This window comes from Protopterus annectens, chromosome 10.part0, assembly GCF_019279795.1.
Source record: "Protopterus annectens isolate FY-2018-M chromosome 10.part0, PAN1.0, whole genome shotgun sequence".
NCBI lineage: Eukaryota > Metazoa > Chordata > Ceratodontiformes > Protopteridae > Protopterus > Protopterus annectens.
The window spans coordinates 304167855-304185584 of NC_056744.1; the positions used below are offsets into that span (position 1 = coordinate 304167855).

The following is a 17730-nucleotide window of genomic DNA, read 5'->3' on the forward strand; positions in this document are numbered from 1 at the left end:
CCTCGATATTTAACTTTTTACTATGGTAAAATCAATTCAAACGTTTGTTGCAATACCTACTGTTTGTGCAGTGATAAGTCTTTAATCTAAGGAAAATTATCTCAGTGAAGCATAATTTGACATCGTTACTTGCACATAATTTTTCAGTCTTCTCAATAAGTTTAAACATGTGACCTAGGGGGTAACCTTACCCTGGTGTAAACAAGTATGCCATTAAAAGATTTTTGGCCATCTTTTCATCCCTGTTGGGTGAAAAATCACCATCCCCCTCCTGACCAACAGGTCCATTTGTTCCCTAATGGCAAGGTGAGCGTCACCCGAACAAGGCCATCATTTAAAGCAACCATTGGGGTGGTGTGGCTTTTTTCCACTTGCATAATTCTCGAAGCACTAGGGACAGATGCACAGTAGATTGACTCCTGAGGCCATCCTTTCACTACCACAAATGGAGCTCTTTTCCAAATGACCCCACACTTCTTACAGAAGCTTTAGTGAGTTTGTCTGGTCATCACAAGTGAGAATTTACTAACCCAGCGTGCCCTCAAGTGCACACAATCCTCCCCCAGTAACAAAGGCATGCCCCTTCACACACCTCAATGACCCCTCCAGTGCTGGAGACAATAATCATACCCTAGATGTTTGGGTCACAGTCATATCACTATCCTGTGCTAGTGAGCCAGTCTGTTGAAAGATCTTAACAACTGCTTTCCTGATTCTTTGAGAAAAATACTTACTGCATCTTTGCTCAGCAGATCCACCTTATGTTTTCACATTGTCTCCTCTCACTCTTGTATACCTCTTTGTTTAGGTTTGTAGGTCGTTAGTAGTTGGAATATGGGAAGAAGTTCATTAATAGAGCACAGATATAATCTTCTGTCACAGCTGGACACTGGGATTCCATGAGGTACATAAACATTTCTTTACATCCTCTTCTCTGCAAGGCTATACATATTAACTTCTTCTAGTGTCTCAAAACAGCTTTTCATGAAGAATGAGCAGAGATTTTTGCCCACTTCTGAATTGTTTCTATCATTAAAATTATGATGTCTCTACAGCTCTATATAAACCTCCAGATGGAATCTTCCCAGGGGATAACAAGGCCTTATTTTGTGTTGATTAAACCTCTTACATTGTACCCCAGTAACCTACAGACATTGACTACTGGTCTGTCATATTGCTTACATGTGTCATGACTAAGATCCTTTAGTGGTGTACTCCTTTTCTGGGTTACTGGCTCCTAGAAACCGTAATCTGCATATTTTATGCCATACTTCATTTTTCAAGTCTATTTTTACATCTTCCTGTTTTATCAGACTTGTTGCATATCTCTGTGTCAGCAACAAAAAGGTAACATTTTCTTTCCAGTCATTTCCCCAATGTGACAAAGAGACACTGAAAAGGGTCAGCCCCAACAATGACCTAAGTGGTTCCCAAATGCTAGTCACCCTTTTATCTGGAAGACTCAATTTACCATCATAATGCTCAAGGCAATTTGACATTTTAGCTGAAAATTTTACAAGCAGAGACTAAAAGCAGAAACATTTGTCACTTTCAGAAAGGGACGTGGCTCAATAGAAGGGATTCCCAAACAAGGATTATAAGAGATGAAAACTAGAAGAAAAGAACAAGCTAATAATATTTATTTATTTACTTATTTCATTTTTGTACCAAAGACATTAGAAAGTTTATTTGTTAAACAGAAGACTAAAAAATACTCTCCATAAAGACATGAGAAAAATTCATAACTCAATAACCCGCGGCAATTTTCTTGTGTACACAGATTTACAGATGTCAGCACATGCAGTTCATGAAAACAGGGCTGTTTAGTTATGTCAGTCATACCTGCTCTTGTAACAGCCTACAGCATTTATGGAAAACATGACTAGTTTCAATTATTTACATAATCACAGCATTTTAGTCAAATAATGTGTGTATCAAAGAGAGAATCTCTTATCCTTCCTAGAATAAACCAAAATGACTGCAAAACTTGCAAGGCCCAAACTGGCACAAATGAAAAACACAGCCTTCACTCCCCTCTTTTACGGTTCTTTGAAACAAACTCTGCAACATCCAAGTAAGGCAATCATTGTTTGGTTCTATAAAAACATTAAGAAGGAAAAAATTAGCAGTCCGACAGGAATGAACTCTACTACCGCTTGTTATAATTTTGACAGTTAGTCGGGAAAGCAGAGTGCATACCAGGCTCACATTTTACAGTGTGAAGACTTTGGTTACACATTACAAATACCACCTCTGTGGCAAAGCCATTTAAAAGACGAGCCCTTTTTAAACTTCAGTAATAGTTCTTCAAAAGCGGAAGCACTAATATTCTAAAGGACCTGGACAAGAAGTGCACCATAAATGACTTCTCACAAGCTCAAACACTGACTTGGCATGGGAAAACAGCATCTAACAAGCTTGAGCTAAAAATAAAACACTTCAACTACTGCATGATGAACCAAGCTACTCTTCTAAAAAGAGGAGTAGGACAAAGCAATGCGCAAGTGAATAATTACTGATCACAGAGCCAGATTCAAAAATCTGTAAAGCACGTCTTAATAATGTAAGATATCTCTTAGGTGATATAAAAACATCATCATGACGCAATTTATTAATAGATTGACTAGATTTAAGTGATTTCTTTTTTTGTATGTTGATAAAAACTTTTCTAATTTTCTCTCCAACTGGTATCGTTTTGTATAGAAAGCTTGACCGCTTTAAAGGAAACTAGCTTAATGAACTACTGGTATGATATCCTGTGTGTATGTACAGAGAGAGTGAAAGAAAGAAAGAGAGAGAGACAGAAGAAAACCAAATGCTAATACGATGCTTTAGCAAGAGGTAGTGCACTACACACAGTCACAGGGTCTGTATCACATAGTCCAACTGTCATAAGTTCAACTATGTAAATATCGAACCCGGAAGTTCGAAATATGAGAACTTCGAACACTCAGAACAGTGATTTTTTCCCCCCCAGGGAAAAAAAAAATCGCTGTTCCGATACACAACGTAAAAACACACAAACACTTTAGACTATTACTAATGTGGGGGGTTTGCCCTCCCACACCCTCCCCTACTTAAATATACCAACTCCAAGATCGCACCACAGTGGAAAAAATAGCTAAGCGGTGAAAATGACCCACCAAATTTTTTCCCTGGGAAAAAATTTGGTGTTCCGTGACTTCGCTATTTTTACATTTCGAACTTCCCAGTTCAATGTTTCAGTGTTCTGACACTTGTGTGTTCGAACTAATGATATAGACCCCAGTCGCAATGGTGAACTTCACAGGTCACCATCTAAGCTGCAGCAGAGCTATTACATTATGTACCTTCAGTGTAAAACTCTGTCTGGTGCTTAGTGGGACCAATGATATAGCCAGAGCTTCTACTTCCTGGATGTTACATCACTGACTTGGCAGAAGGGGGCAACTGTATGACTCCTGCTATTCTATGATGGAGGTCTGGGACAGCTCAACCCTGCAGTGACAGCTGAGGCAACACCATGATGGATTACTTTCCCACACATGAGAAAGGAGGTCTGGGACAGCTCACCCCTGCAGTGACAGCTGAGGCAACACAATGATGGATTACTTTCCCACACGTGAGAAAGGAGGTCTGGGACAGCTCACCCCTGCAGTGACAGCTGAGGCAACACAATGATGGATTTACTTTCCCACAAGTGAGAAAATAAGCATGTGCTGAGAGGGAGACAAAAAGCAAGTAAAGCTACAATGACCCCGGGGGTAGTGCTCACCAGCTCTCACCCAAGGAAGGGAAAATGACCCCGGGGTAGTGCTCATCAGCTCTCACCCAAGGAAGGGAAAATGACCCCGGGGTAGTGCTCATCAGCTCTCACCCAAGGAAGGGAAAATGACCCCGGGGTAGTGCTCATCAGCTCTCACCCAAGGAAGGGAAAATGACCCCGGGGTAGTGCTCACTAGCTCTCACCCAAGGAAGGGAAAATGACCCCGAGGTAGTGCTCACCAGCTCTCACCCAAGGAAGGGAAAATGACCAACGGGTAGTCCTGGAGTATGTGAGGAAGGAAGAACACAATGACCCCCGGGGTAGTGCTCATCAGCTCTCACCCAAGGAAGGGAAAATGACCAACGGGTAGTCCTGGAGTATGTCAGGAAGGAAGAACACAATGACCCCCGGGGTAGTGCTCAGCAGCTCTCACCCAAGGAAGGGAAAACGACCAACGGGTAGTCCTAGATTATGTCAGGAAGGAAGAACACAATGACCCCCGGGGTAGTGCTCATCAGCTCTCACCCAAGGAAGGGAAAATGACCAATGGGTAGTCCTGGAGTATGCGAGGAAGAAAGAACACACGCACACACAGACGGTTCTGGACCGCCAGTACAATATGTGCTGCGTGCAGCTACAGCCAACCCATAGAATGGTCTTCTCAATACGGGGAGAGCATGTGTCAGCACAGCATAATCAGTGTCTTTTCTAATACAATCACTTGCACAATACTTTTCTACAAGCCTGGTAGAGTTTTTTCTTCTTGTTTTCTTTCTTAATTATTAATCAGGTAAGAGAACCGGCCCTTCCTGAGTATTTTTCAGCCACAACTCTGTCCACAAAGATAACTATAACATATAAATGAACATTTCAGTGTAGCCAATCAACAGGTGGTTTTTTGGGAGATTGGATAAAACTGTAGTATTCTGAGAAAAGACTGAACATAAACCTTCTGAATACAGGACTGAACCCCAGGTCATGGGACTGTGAAGCAAAGATCCTAGCCATTAGCCATCGTGCTGCCCAGATGTCAGGGGAAGGAAAGAAACGCAAACACCAAGGACCATACTTTATCAAATGTCCCCGATTCCGCCTCATATTTTTGACCTGTGCCTTATAAAAGTTTTGATTTTCCTGATAAATCCCTGAGGATTACAGTCAGTCAGTAATGTTGGACATCACAATTTTGTACATATTATTATTTAGAAAATGTATGTTAATGCAAAACCTACTGTTCTATTTTGGTCTACTAACTTTTAAATGAATCACAGTAATATTTAAAAAAAAAAACTGTCCCTGATTCTGGGCCTTCTCCCCTCCAAGAATTACTTTGGGCTTTTTCTACAGTTATTAGAAAAAGAAACTGAAATGCATCCAATGGATTGGTTAACAGATGCTTCTTATGACAATCTATACAACACCCCTTGGCAACATGTTTCATATAGAAAAAGAATGAAGTTATTTAAAGCCCTTTGGTACCAGTCAGACAAAAAATGCAGCTGTGTGGCACATGCAGACACTGACAGGAAGGGAAGCAACTGATTAAACCCAAAGCATGCCCATGAGAAGAACTGAAGCTCGTACTTCTGCGTCACAGCGTTTGTTCGCTGCATTTATGCACTCTTGGATTCATCTCAGCAGCAAATTCAAGCCAGGCCATAAGAGAACAAAATAATTTTTTCATGTTCTAGGCTCATACTCTACAGATAGAGTGTAGAAATTTAGTTATGTTGCTGCAGATAAAAGAAAATGGTGTCAAACGTCCTGCTACCTGAAGTACAAAGATGCATATCAGCCAACAGCAAGACTGCGTCCAGTGAGTACCTTCAGTCACTTCACACAGAGCAGTCCAGTGAGTACCTTCAGTCACGTCACACAGAGCAGTCCAGTGAGTACCTTCAGTCACTTCACACAGAGCAGTCCAGTGAGTACCTTCAGTCACGTCACACAGAGCAGTCCAGTGAGTACCTTCAGTCACTTCAGCACAGAGCAGTCCAGTGAGTACCTTCAGTCACTTCACACAGAGCAGTCCAGTGAGTACCTTCAGTCACTTCACACAGAGCAGTCCAGTGAGTACCTTCAGTCACTTCACACAGAGCAGTCCAGTGAGTACCTTCAGTCACTTCACACAGAGCAGTCCAGTGAGTACCTTCAGTCACTTCACACAGAGCAGTCCAGTGAGTACCTTCAGTCACTTCACACAGAGCAGTCCAGTGAGTACCTTCAGTCACGTCACACAGAGCAGTCCAGTGAGTACCTTCAGTCACGTCACACAGAGCAGTCCAGTGAGTACCTTCAGTCACGTCACACAGAGCAGTCCAGTGAGTACCTTCAGTCACTTCAGCAGAGAGCAGTCCAGTGAGTACCTTCAGTCACTTCAGCACAGAGCAGCACTGTTATGAAAGCTGCAGGTGAATGGAAATGCATTTAGTTAAAGATGGGAAAAAAGGGTTAAACTATGCATGCTTCAAGCATTCTTGAAAGTCTTCCATTATACTTTTTGTGAAAGGCAATAAACTAACTTTATTGGTACAAGCTGTTGTTTTCTATGGACCTGCAAACACGTTTGCATACTTTAAAGTTTGCGTTAGTAGCTCAGATAGTCCACAGTTATTTTCAACACTCCTGTGGGGTAGAAACAAACAAATTACGGTAAGAAACCTGCAGTTCAGTAGTAAGATAAAAGACATTTGCAGCCCCTGGTTTCATTCAGTCAGTGACACAGTGATAAAGGTGACATCTTGTGGCAGTACTGCCTGCACTACCATGGCCTCGCAGTTTGGGTCTCAAGTCAGATGGGTTTGTTAAAAACTGAACTTGGACAGCAGCACACGAGAAGGTTCTTACCTTATAAACATTAATTTCATTCTAACAAAATAATTTATTTTTGTGATAAAACAAATAAATTAACTAGTTCACTGTACAGACATTTACTTCAACCTCTGAACGCTGGTAAAATACTGTTTCAATAGAACACTTACTATTGGAAGCCACTCAATAGTTCCACTTATGACATTCTACCTGTAACCCTGCCTCAGAGGGACGACTCGTCAATAACCTAGCAAAGGTTACACTTGGTTGTGTCCACTCTCATCCTCCTGCTAGCAGCCACTGCTGAACGGTGTAAACAGTTTGGAAGTACGACCAACAAAACTCCTATGACGGGGTAACAGATGCCATCCTTCTCACCCTCAGAAATGTGATCACTTCCCTTTGGTGTGCAGTCATACAAAAATACCACAGCACAGCGTATCTACTACTGAAGAAAGTTTGCCCACCACTTCTCCCCATCACATAGTTCTTGCAAAAAAAATCCCCAGCACCTCAGAAGAAATCAACTGCTGGACACAATTTCATTCATATAATCTGTGGCCCTGCAGAAATCAAAAACTGCTTCCATCTTAGGTTACATGTAGCAAGGAAACCTGACCCCCTGTGACAGGAGGTCAGTCTCAATAACAGCATCTAGTCACAATTTTACCGTGTCTGCTACACACTAAGAAGTAATTATTTATAACAGGTCAGGTTATCCATCCAGGCTCCACCTAATCAGCATCACGGATGCATTACTAGGCAATGAAAAGTACTTCATTACTACAACTGCTATCCTCACATGCTGGCAAAACTAAAACAGGAAAGCAATTTCTAAGAAGCAAACTGTAAAACAGTCACTTTTTAACATCACAAGGATGTTGGAGAATCATGCTGGCTTACAACTAAATCAAACTCTGACTGTGCTGCAGCTACTACTGTGTGGACACTGCTGCTGACCGTTCAGTCTTGTGCTCATTCGATTGCAACTCATATTATGAACACAGCCAGGAGGACATAAAACAAAAGGGCAAAGAAAAGCTCAGCCAGGAGAACATAAAACAAAAGGGAAAAGAAAAGCTAACACCAAGAACAAAGAAAAGGAATAAGACAACATACAGAAAAGCTGAGCAACTACCAAGGGAGTAAAATAAAAAAGTAGAAGAGCAACATCATTTGTAAGTTTTTTCACATTAAGTTTGGCAGTAGAACAATGCTGGACAGCCAGCTTTACTTCATAATCATAACAAAGCAGTATAACATTTTCTGAGCAATCAGAATAAAAAATATTGGCACACAGTCTATTAAATACAGCTGCAGGTCAAGACAACCTGACCAAATTCTCAGCAACGAGGACTGCTGCATGTAACAATGCCTCATTAAACAGAAATGCTGTGATGTTATGTCCGACTTCTTTTTCTGTCATCAAAAAGACTTTTCAAAAGGAAGACCTGGATAACGGATACTGTAACCATTATGGTGAGATTAACAGCAGACCAAAAGTTGACCCGATCGAAGTTACTCTCTTGTAGATTCCTGTCCCGTGCTTCGAAAGCTCGGAGCAGGGTCTGGATCTGGATGCTTTTGCTCAGTCTTGCTTTCACATTATTAATAGCAGTCTGAAAAAAAAGATTAGCATACATCACTGTTGCTGCATTAAATGGATATTTAAAGCTCTGTGCTGCTCTATGACCTGAAACTGGTAAAGTGCTAGCAAGCTTTGTTACTTGGCTCCTACTGACACGGTACGGCTAGGAATCCAATACCAGTTTTTGTAAAAGCAAATGAACTAGGACAGGGAATCAAACATATGGTCAGCAGGACCTCTTTACCCAGCTTACAAAGTAAAAAAAAAAAAGGCAGGAAAATGCAAATAAAATTAAATTAATAAATAAACAAACCTATTTCTGTAATTAAAAGCTTACTACTAATAACATTTCAACAGCTCTTTTGACGTATAATAAACAACAGTCAGATCTGGGTGCTTCATAAATTAAAGAAATAACAATAAAAATGCCATTTAAAACTGGGAAAGCAATATGTAAATAAAACCAATTGTCTATGCCATACCAGAGTCCTCTATTGCTAAAAAGAGCAACACAAAATGGCACCACTCTATTGGGGTTCCCCCATGTTATAGCTCCAAATAAATTGCAGCCTGTGGAAAGCAATTACTACAGAGCACTGGCAGATGCACCCCGCCTAGTAAAACGCAAAACAGAAAAAATTACAGTGCCAACTAGAGAGAGGTGCTCTGAAATGCCAAATATTACTTTTCTGAATTACTTTAAAATACTTGTTTCTGTTTGTTTACCAGGATACTCTAACCAAGCAAAATTGTCCCTTTTCAGAAGAGTCCTGTGGAGAAAAGCTCCAAAAAATATGCAAATGCTACATGCGCGACAGAACAATGTCCCAGTAATACTACATAACATACAGAGTAAGACAAATGTACAACACTGGAACATATAAACTGCTGTGTTTTAACAATGACACATGTAATGCACGATGCAGACATTTCCCAAGTAAAAAGGAAAAAAGTCTAGCATGCATTTACATCTGTTGCTACACACATATAAAACGTACTTGTGCAATTTACACAACAGCAGGTTTGGAAATAAGTAGAACAAAGGCTAATAGCGAACTCATTTGGTATATCAACATAACTTGTACAGATTCTATTTGAAGATATATGAGGACTTAAGTTAGCTGTTTAGAGAAAGTTAGTGTGGCTGTAAGAAAGAGTACTCAGGAAAGTGAGAGGCAAACCTTATTTTTCAGTGTTTTGTGTAGTTGTCTTCTCAAGGAAAATGTTTAAGATAGTAATAATATGTAGTCTGAGGCTATTAAGTGTTAAGTCGTCTGTTTTCTCTACAGCAGACAGTTCCTAGGTAGTTCTTTAGTTTTTGTAGAAAAAAATATTTCTGGCTCCAATTTCTAGAGGAACATAGTCCCACAATTTGGCTGTATGTAACTATGTAGAGCAACTCTTCAAAGTGACACTCTGACCAAAATGAACACAAACAGATATTGGGATCCAAGATGTTGTTTTGGATGGCATTTTCTCTCTTACTCAGGTTCATAGATGTGTACTAGGCTAATGCACACAAGGGCCTTTTTATGCCTAGCCATGCATCCCAAATTTCTAAGTTCTGGAACCCTTTAAAGTGTAAGCAGACTCTTGGGAGATGAAAGATTTACATGCAGGAGCTTGGGAAATTAACGATTTACAGGTTACCCGTGTCCATTAGCGACACAGGTGCCAAACCAAGGACGAATTTCCTGTTCCCCCATCCAACTTGCACTTGAATTGGGTTTGGGAGGTACTCTGCTTCACATGGGTGGGGAGCCTACTCCAGAGAAGGGGTAGTCTCTCTCTGATACATACCAGTCACTCCAGCCAGCAGATTTATATCACAGGCAAGGTTTAAATCTTTAGAATGGGTAATTCTGGTGCTGTTTGTTTTGCAGATATGTAGGAAGTCCAAGAATGCCTTGTATGTCAGTTACAGATCTCACCTCAAGAGCCCGTAGAACACAGAATACAGGGATAGGGCTTTGAGAAAGTCTGCATAGGATATGTTACTTATGTCCTGTAATCTATTGCAAGTCTAGACAATAACCAAAGGTCAGAATCAAACCCTGCACTTTTAATTTCTGGAAGTAAAACCTTAATACAGACCCCCCCCCCCCCTCAACTGCTTAGGCAATCAGACTTCATTACATGTTTAGCCACTAGCCAGCCAGGAATCAAGAATAAGAATCAAACCCTGTACCTTGTATCTGTGCGGTAAACACCTTAACCATTATACCAACCCCCAACCCAAAATGTTTACAATCACACCTACAGAATGCTATACATATAGGCTTGTCAGCAGTTACTAAGCTAATGACTCCAGGTGTTTTTTAGACTTAGCAATGCTTCTCAATAGTGAGAATAAAACCCTGTACCTTGTATCTGTGCGCTAAACACCTTAACCATTATACCAATCCCCAACCCAAAATGTTTACAATCACACCTACAGAATGCTATACATATAGGCTTGTCAGCAGTTACTAAGCTAATGACTCCAGGTGTTTTTTAGACTTAGCAATGCTTCTCAATAGTGAGAATAAAACCCTGTACCTTGTATCTGTGCGGTAAACACCTTAACCATTATACCAATCCCCAACCCAAAATGTTTACAATCACACCTACAGAATGCTATACATATAGGCTTGTCAGCAGTTACTAAGCTAATGACCTCAGGTGTTTTTTAGACTTAGCCATGCTTCTCAATAGTGAGAATCAAACCCTGTACCTTGTGTTTGTAAACAACTTAACCATTATGCCATGGCTCCCCAAATATCTTGTAGTAAATTGCTCTGCTTGTGTTCCAGTCGATAAAATTTAAAGCAAAATATGATTGCTCCAGTCAGAGAAACACTACAAAGCCAAATACTGCTTCTAGAATTAGTTTAAACAAAAAGATAATCACATGCATGGCCAGCCTTACCCAGAGGTGAACCAGATGTCAACCTGGCTGCTTTTCAAAGGGCAAGTTTCTGCTCTTTACTTTTTTTTGGCATAAAGTAAAGACATGCACCTGTTTCTTTACTTAGAGGAAAAAAGGGCTGAAAAGCACCCCAAGCTGAATACCATTCTATGGCAGAGATACAGACTTTCTACTGCGTGTTGTCATGGTAAAGAGCAGAAAACCCTCTAATACTAAACGTTAAGAGAAGGAACCAATAACAACTGCAGCAGTCATGGAGAGGAGAAGGAAAGGTTTGTTTTAATCCCGGCTGGCAACCAGATACATGGCTAGACTGGACACATTCACAGGGCAAACTGAATACCTGTTATTTCCTGATTTGTCCTCATTTCTCTGAACTGGTTTTGTATAACATCTCCCATGAAAATTGTTACAATTTTTCTGGTAAACCGATGAAGATTTTAGTCAATCAGTAAAAACAAGCGTTAGTGTTTTGTACTCATTTAGGAAATGCATGCTGACTTAAAACTTGTTGTACTAACTTTTGTGTTACACATTTTAATTTTCCTCATGAAACTGTTGATTTTATGATTAGTCAGTAATACTAGATGTTAGTGTTTCACACTTCTTACTGTTTAATAGGAGATGCGTCATGCACCTTGACAACACCACCCTAAAATGCAGCTAGCTCTGAAACCAGAGGACAGTGGACAAAAGTACCCTGCTTAGATAGCAACAAAATGCTTAGGAAAACCAGTGGAGAGTAGCTTTTGCGAGGAAAGAAAAGCCAGTGGGGCTAGGCTGCATATCAACTTAGAGATTTGTTTCCTTGCAGTGAAACCGTGAGACAGTGTTTTTTTTTTTATATAGATTTTATTTTACAATGAGTTGAAAACTAAATGAATAAAAAGTTATTTGTGAAGTTTAATCTTCTTCCATGTATTTATACTGAACTTCAATATCACTTTTTTCACCGCAAGGAAACTGTGTTTATATGCAGCTTAGCCCCACTGGCTTTTTCTACTTTCCACTGGTTTTCCTAAGCATTTTACTTCTTAATGTTTAGAAAGTTCATGTTGATGCAAAGCCTGTTGTGCTTTTTGTTGTTCAGAAAATGCTTGTTGAAAATATACAAAACCCGCTGTTGCACCTTTCTTCTGTCCCAGATTTTGCAATTACAATCAATCCACAATGCCATACATCCACGTTACATACTTTTTATTCTTCAGAAAATGCATGCTGATGAAAAACCTGTTTTATTAACTTTTCCTATGGATTACAGTAATGTTTAAAATTCTTCTTGATTGTGGGCCTTTGTCCCCCATTATGTTATCCATATTTTTCAGAAAATGAATGTTACGTCAACCTGTTATTCAACTCTCCAAGTATGCAAGTGCATTACTTAAAAGATGTTCCATGATTTTGGGCTTTTGCTTCTACGACATTTTTGGCTTTGTCCCAGACTCATTAGCCAAGAAGTTGACAGAACAATTTACTTTACAAGAGTTGAAATTTCTGAGATGTAAACTGGCAAATTATAATCGTTATGGCAGTCTACGAATAAAAATGGCTAGCTGCTGATTATTCTAGCTTTGCAGGACTGTGATGTGTGTGAAGCAACATACTTTAAATGTATGGCAACTGTTTGTATAGTACAAAGCTGAGATTCATTACATGGCCAACATTTTCACTGCAATGACAAGGTGAGCGAGGTGCACACAGACATGGCTGTAACTGCTGGGTGGGGGTTGGAGTCATCTGTGGATGAAAATAAGTGACCTTGTTATCTGCTCAGTTTATGCAGCCACTGATCTGGCTTTGCAGCAGCAGCACACTGTTGTGTGAGACTCAACCACTCTGGCCATTTAGTAATTACTGCAACCTGAGCTGTGCACAGTGAAGTGGATGCAAGTGATGGGCAAGGTGACCTCTGTAGATGCAGGCAACTTATCGCTGCTGTTATATGGTCACTGCTGATTTGGTGCATTAGGAGCAGTGCCAAACAATGCATTGGCAGTACATTGTACTGGTGAACAAACTCCTGTTTGGTTATTTAACATACCTCTGACGGTCACGTAGCAACACTTTGATAATGTCACCATGACCAGGATTCAAGATGACAGCAGGTGACACACGTTTTCATAAGATTGCTCTTCCACCTGGAATTCCCTGTTTAGCCAAATTAGAACAGTTTAAACTTCAAGTATTTTAGAACACAAACTGATGCAGCATCTAAGAAGAAAACAGAGGTGCCACTGTTTTCAAGAGAATGGTTAGGGAAGAGTTTTGCAGCAGGGATAGGTCACCCAGCAGTGTCAACCTTGGCTTTACATGATTATCAATGTTGAAGTGACACCCCGACCCCAAGTGCAAACATGGGAAAAGTCTTTGTGGATGGGATGGATGGATTAGGGAAACGTTTCACACTTAACAGCTTGTTTACTAACCATCCTACCTCCTCGATTCATCACTGCCTCCCTTCCTTACAGTTCTATTTTAAATACTGGGACCGATAACTGCCTTATTTGTTGGTGTTACACATTCCACGACATGCATAAATTATAGTGATGGAGTAAGTTTTTCTTATGTAAAGGTTCTTTATTTAATAAATGTACTTGTGTATACATAACTGCATATAATTATATGTAATTACTCCATGTAATCGTTTTTTTTCTGAGCTTTTGGGTCAGAGTCATGGCTATGGCTGAAAAGAGCCGATGGAGTAGCTAGCTCACTTACTCAGTTAAAACATAACTAACAGCTGTCCAAGTATAAGACAGGGCATTTCAGCATCCTGCTTCAGCTACACCACCAGGACAGAGGGCACTTTACTACTCCAAAAGAGGTGAAGGCCAGGGTACTTCAGCACTCTTTCTTAGCTACCTCAGCAGGACACGGGGCCAAAGAAATTTAGCACCCTACCTCAACTATCCTTGCAGGACTCAGAGCCATGTCCAGCATGTGTTAAGGACAACTGAACTCCTACCGGACTAATACCCTCCCAGGTTGCTCACCTGGTTACATGCCACCAACTGCCAGCCTGTGGATGGGAAGGAATGAGTGGGGTGGTCACGTGGTAGGTAGAGTTACAGAGCTGGGCACCTACATCATCATATCTTTCCTGTTTACACATAATCTTCTACAGTTAAAGATGGAAGGAAGTGAAGAACAAAATGGCAGAACAGTTGTTTAAGATGGTTGTCTAGCAGTTTTTACCTACCTCACTATGACAGAAGTAAACCGGCCTCCAAGCAGCTTGAGCTCCATAACCCCATGTTGACATTTTCTACTTAGCAAAATTTTGTTGCTCTTAAGATGAAAAAGAATAAAGCAAATGCAGTTTTGGAGCCACAGCTTAGGTGGATTCAAATTCATGGTACTAAGTGGACAATCCACGTTCAGCCTAGGCTCTCTTCTATTTGGCTGCTGAACCTCACTGTCATTAATCCACTGGCTGGTCTTTGTTGAATGTTTACTGGAGAGCTGAGCAGTAACTACAGAATTCTCATTTGCGGTTTACATTGAGCAATTGGTAATATGCAGATCCAATGTATTCAAAAGGTTTGACTCTTACTGGTTCTTTTGAATTATTAAAACGGAGTAGATTTTTTTGTAAAGCTAACACATCCGTTTGAAAACAAACCTTTTGGAAAAAACCTTATGGCAAAGTACATTAAATAGCCAAGATACATTACTTGCAATACATAGAGTTGATTTAATCGATGGAAAACTTATCACGGTAACTTGGTTTTATAGTTTTAGTGATGATATAATGAGTTTTAATGTTATTATGCGACAGTGTTGGAAGCATAAATGAGTGTCTCTTTCACTGGGGGGGGGGGGGGTGTTAAGTTGTGATCAGAATTCATGGATGTAGCCATTCTTGAAAATTCAGAACAAAGCCTGGTACATATAGACTTATGTTATGGTTATTGTAAAACAAATGCAGATCAATTTGGGGGGGGGGTGCTTTTAATCTAGTAGAGGTGCAAACACAACCACTTTGATTTACGTCCATTTAAAACTTGCTGTTTACTGTGTAACTAGCTGACAAGTTTAGTGCGGTTAACCCTGTAGAAAGTATAAGCTCTAAAAGCACAAGATCACCTGCACAGAGAATAGAATTTGAACTACGCAGGTCAGGAGGAAAAGAACTTATAAAAACAAGTGAACAAAAAACAGCCAAGGTCAGAACCTTTACAAAGGCAGATAAGGTGGTAGGGGAGAATTATTTTTTTTGTTTAAATAACCCCCAACACTAAATGACCAGTTAAGACTTATTTACTTAGTTGGGCTAGACCAAACTCAGCTAGACTGACGATCAAATCATATTTAGAAAGGCCCAGGAGCCTGTTAAACTCACCAAGAAGGCGGCTAAGTTTGTTAGAAATTAAAGGGACATTTAACTGAGAAGAATGTTTACAAAGAAGAGATGGTGACAATGGGGGAGAGGTAGTGACTTTAGAATGTGGGTACACACAAAATTTCTGCAATAAGCCATTTCAATAGAACCATCAGTAGATGAGGAGGTGGTAATACTGGTAACAAGACAGGTGATTTCTGCCCCCATACCTGCAGACTACTGAGCCTCCACTCGATCAGACCGTGCCCATTTGTTCTTCCACTCTGGGGATTCCACCCAGAGTCAAGGCGAGAGCTGTCCATGGGGGACCATCATTCAGACAGCCAGGAGGGAGCTTAGTAGTTTCCTTGGCATCTTGGCAAAGGCAGCATTTTGGGGCAGCCCATCAGCACACTCTGGGCAGGGAAGACATGCAAATCATATAGGTTCATAGGTAGGTACTAGGCTATTGGCCCTGGGGCCTATACAAGCCTAATCAAAAAGGTACCCTGACTTTTGCCACTCAAGAAAATTATTTTCCTGTGTCCCTGTCGAGCACAGCCACATAGGTGATCCCCAGGGTGAATTTCCTATTTCCCATCCCCAGGGTGAATTTCCTATTTCCCATCCAATCATCAAGATTTTTCTTGTAGTGCTAGTGAGGAGCTTTGTTTGATAGAGATAGGTAGTTTGTTCCAGAGTATGGGAAGTCTCTGGGACAGGAATCTATCCCTCCAGCATGTTCTGTTTATTGTGATAAGGTTTAGGTCCCTAGAGTGTTGTAGCTCGGAGGGATTGGGATTTCTTTAAGTAGAGCATGTCCAACAGCTCTGGGTTTGATATAGCTTTGTATGTTAGGCAGAGATCGTCTCGGAGTAGGTGATATGCGACGGAGTAAAGCTGGAGTTTTTTTTGAGACGGTCTGTGTAGGGCATCTGTTTGAGAGCCAGTAATCCTCTTTGTGAGGCATTTCTGCGGCCTTTCCAGTTGTTGCAGATGTCTTGTGAGGTACATACCAAAAAGGGGCGTTGTACTCTATAAGAGGTCTAATGAGTGACAATTAGAGGGGAACAATGACCTCTTTTTTTCCTGGATGAGAAACCTTTTGTGATGAGGTGTGCCACACAGGATTTCCTGACTACTGTGGCAATGTGATTATCAAAGGCGAGAGTACTGTCCACCTGTGTCCCAAGGTCTCTTATTACACTTTCTGTGTTAAGTAGACTACCACATATGTGGTAGCTCATGGGTACAGAGTTTTTACCAAAGGGAATGGCCATACACTTTTTGGCATTGAGCTTGAGGTCATGGCTTTGACACCAGGCATCTGTCTCAGTGAGGCCTTTTTGCAGGATGTCCACATCATTAGGAGTTTCAATTATGACTCCTAGTTTGCAGTCATCTACGAACTTAGTCAGCCAAAGACCTTCTGTGTTAGCCTGTACTTCAGAAAAGTAGACACCAAACAGGAGAGGACCAGGACTGAACCCTGTGGTACTCCACTTGTCACTGGTCTGAAGTCTGAGTTGAAGTCTGCTACTTTAACAGTGTGGGTTCTGCCATTGTGCCAGTTGGCAACCCCAGTGACACTAGGATTTACACCTAGTTTAGTGAGTTTATCTATAATTCCAGAGTGGGGGATGGTGTCAAAAGCCTTGGCGAGATCTAGATAGGCTGTGTGAACCACCTTACCCTCGTCTATGACTTCTTTGAAGCAGTCACCAAAGCCGATCAGGTTTAAGAGACATGATCTGCCTTTTACAAACCCAAACTGGGTGGGGTCCAGACTTTGGAGATTACCAATGTCTTTGCTTATAAGTTCCATGATGATACATTCCATGGCCTTGCAGACCAGGCACGTTAGGCTAATGGGGTGGTAGCTCCCAGGGTCCATGGTGGCTCCCCCTTTGTAGAATGGGATAACTGTAGCTTTGCGCCATCCAGTGGGCACAATGCCAGGTGAGGCTATGACTGAACATGGTGCTTAGGTGGAGTGCCAGTTCATTCTGTAGTTCATGTAGAACACAGCCTGGGATGTTGTCAGGTCCCATGGATGCTGTGTTCTTGGCTTTGGAGAAGGTGTTTTTTACCTGTGCAGCCGTGATTACAGGACCTTTTGCAATCTTCTGGTATAGAGAGGGGGGCTAAAGTTAGCACTGAACCTATCTTCCAGGATGTTGGCAATATCCGTTGGTTCTGCATATTTAGTGCCACTGTGTTGCAACTCAGAGCAGATCTGAGTGTTGCCATTGAGATTCTTGACATAGGTTCATAGATTAGTACTAAGCTAACTGCCCTTGCGAGCCATTTTAAGCCTAGCCAATCATCCCTTGTGAGACTCAAACCCTGCACCTTGT

The 17730-nt window shown here is 41.1% G+C and overlaps 1 protein-coding gene across 2 annotated transcripts in view; it reads right to left on the reverse strand.

The window, feature by feature from the left end:
• Window positions 1-1633: 1633 nt before the first annotated feature.
• The window catches only part of TMED5 (transmembrane p24 trafficking protein 5), a 378250-nt gene continuing 362153 nt past the window's right edge, over window positions 1634-17730 (reverse strand). The window contains exons 4-5 of one of the 2 annotated variants that reach the window (XR_006366634.1): window positions 5642-8175; window positions 1634-5569 (exon numbers count right to left, since the gene is read on the reverse strand). Coding sequence is in view for 1 of the 2 variants with exons in the window: in XM_044085177.1 (XP_043941112.1) it covers window positions 7957-8175 (219 nt within the window). In the remaining variant the exon portion in view is untranslated. Of the gene's footprint in view, window positions 8176-17730 lie in introns of both variants that reach the window. The other variant, XM_044085177.1, reaches the window with a different exon arrangement.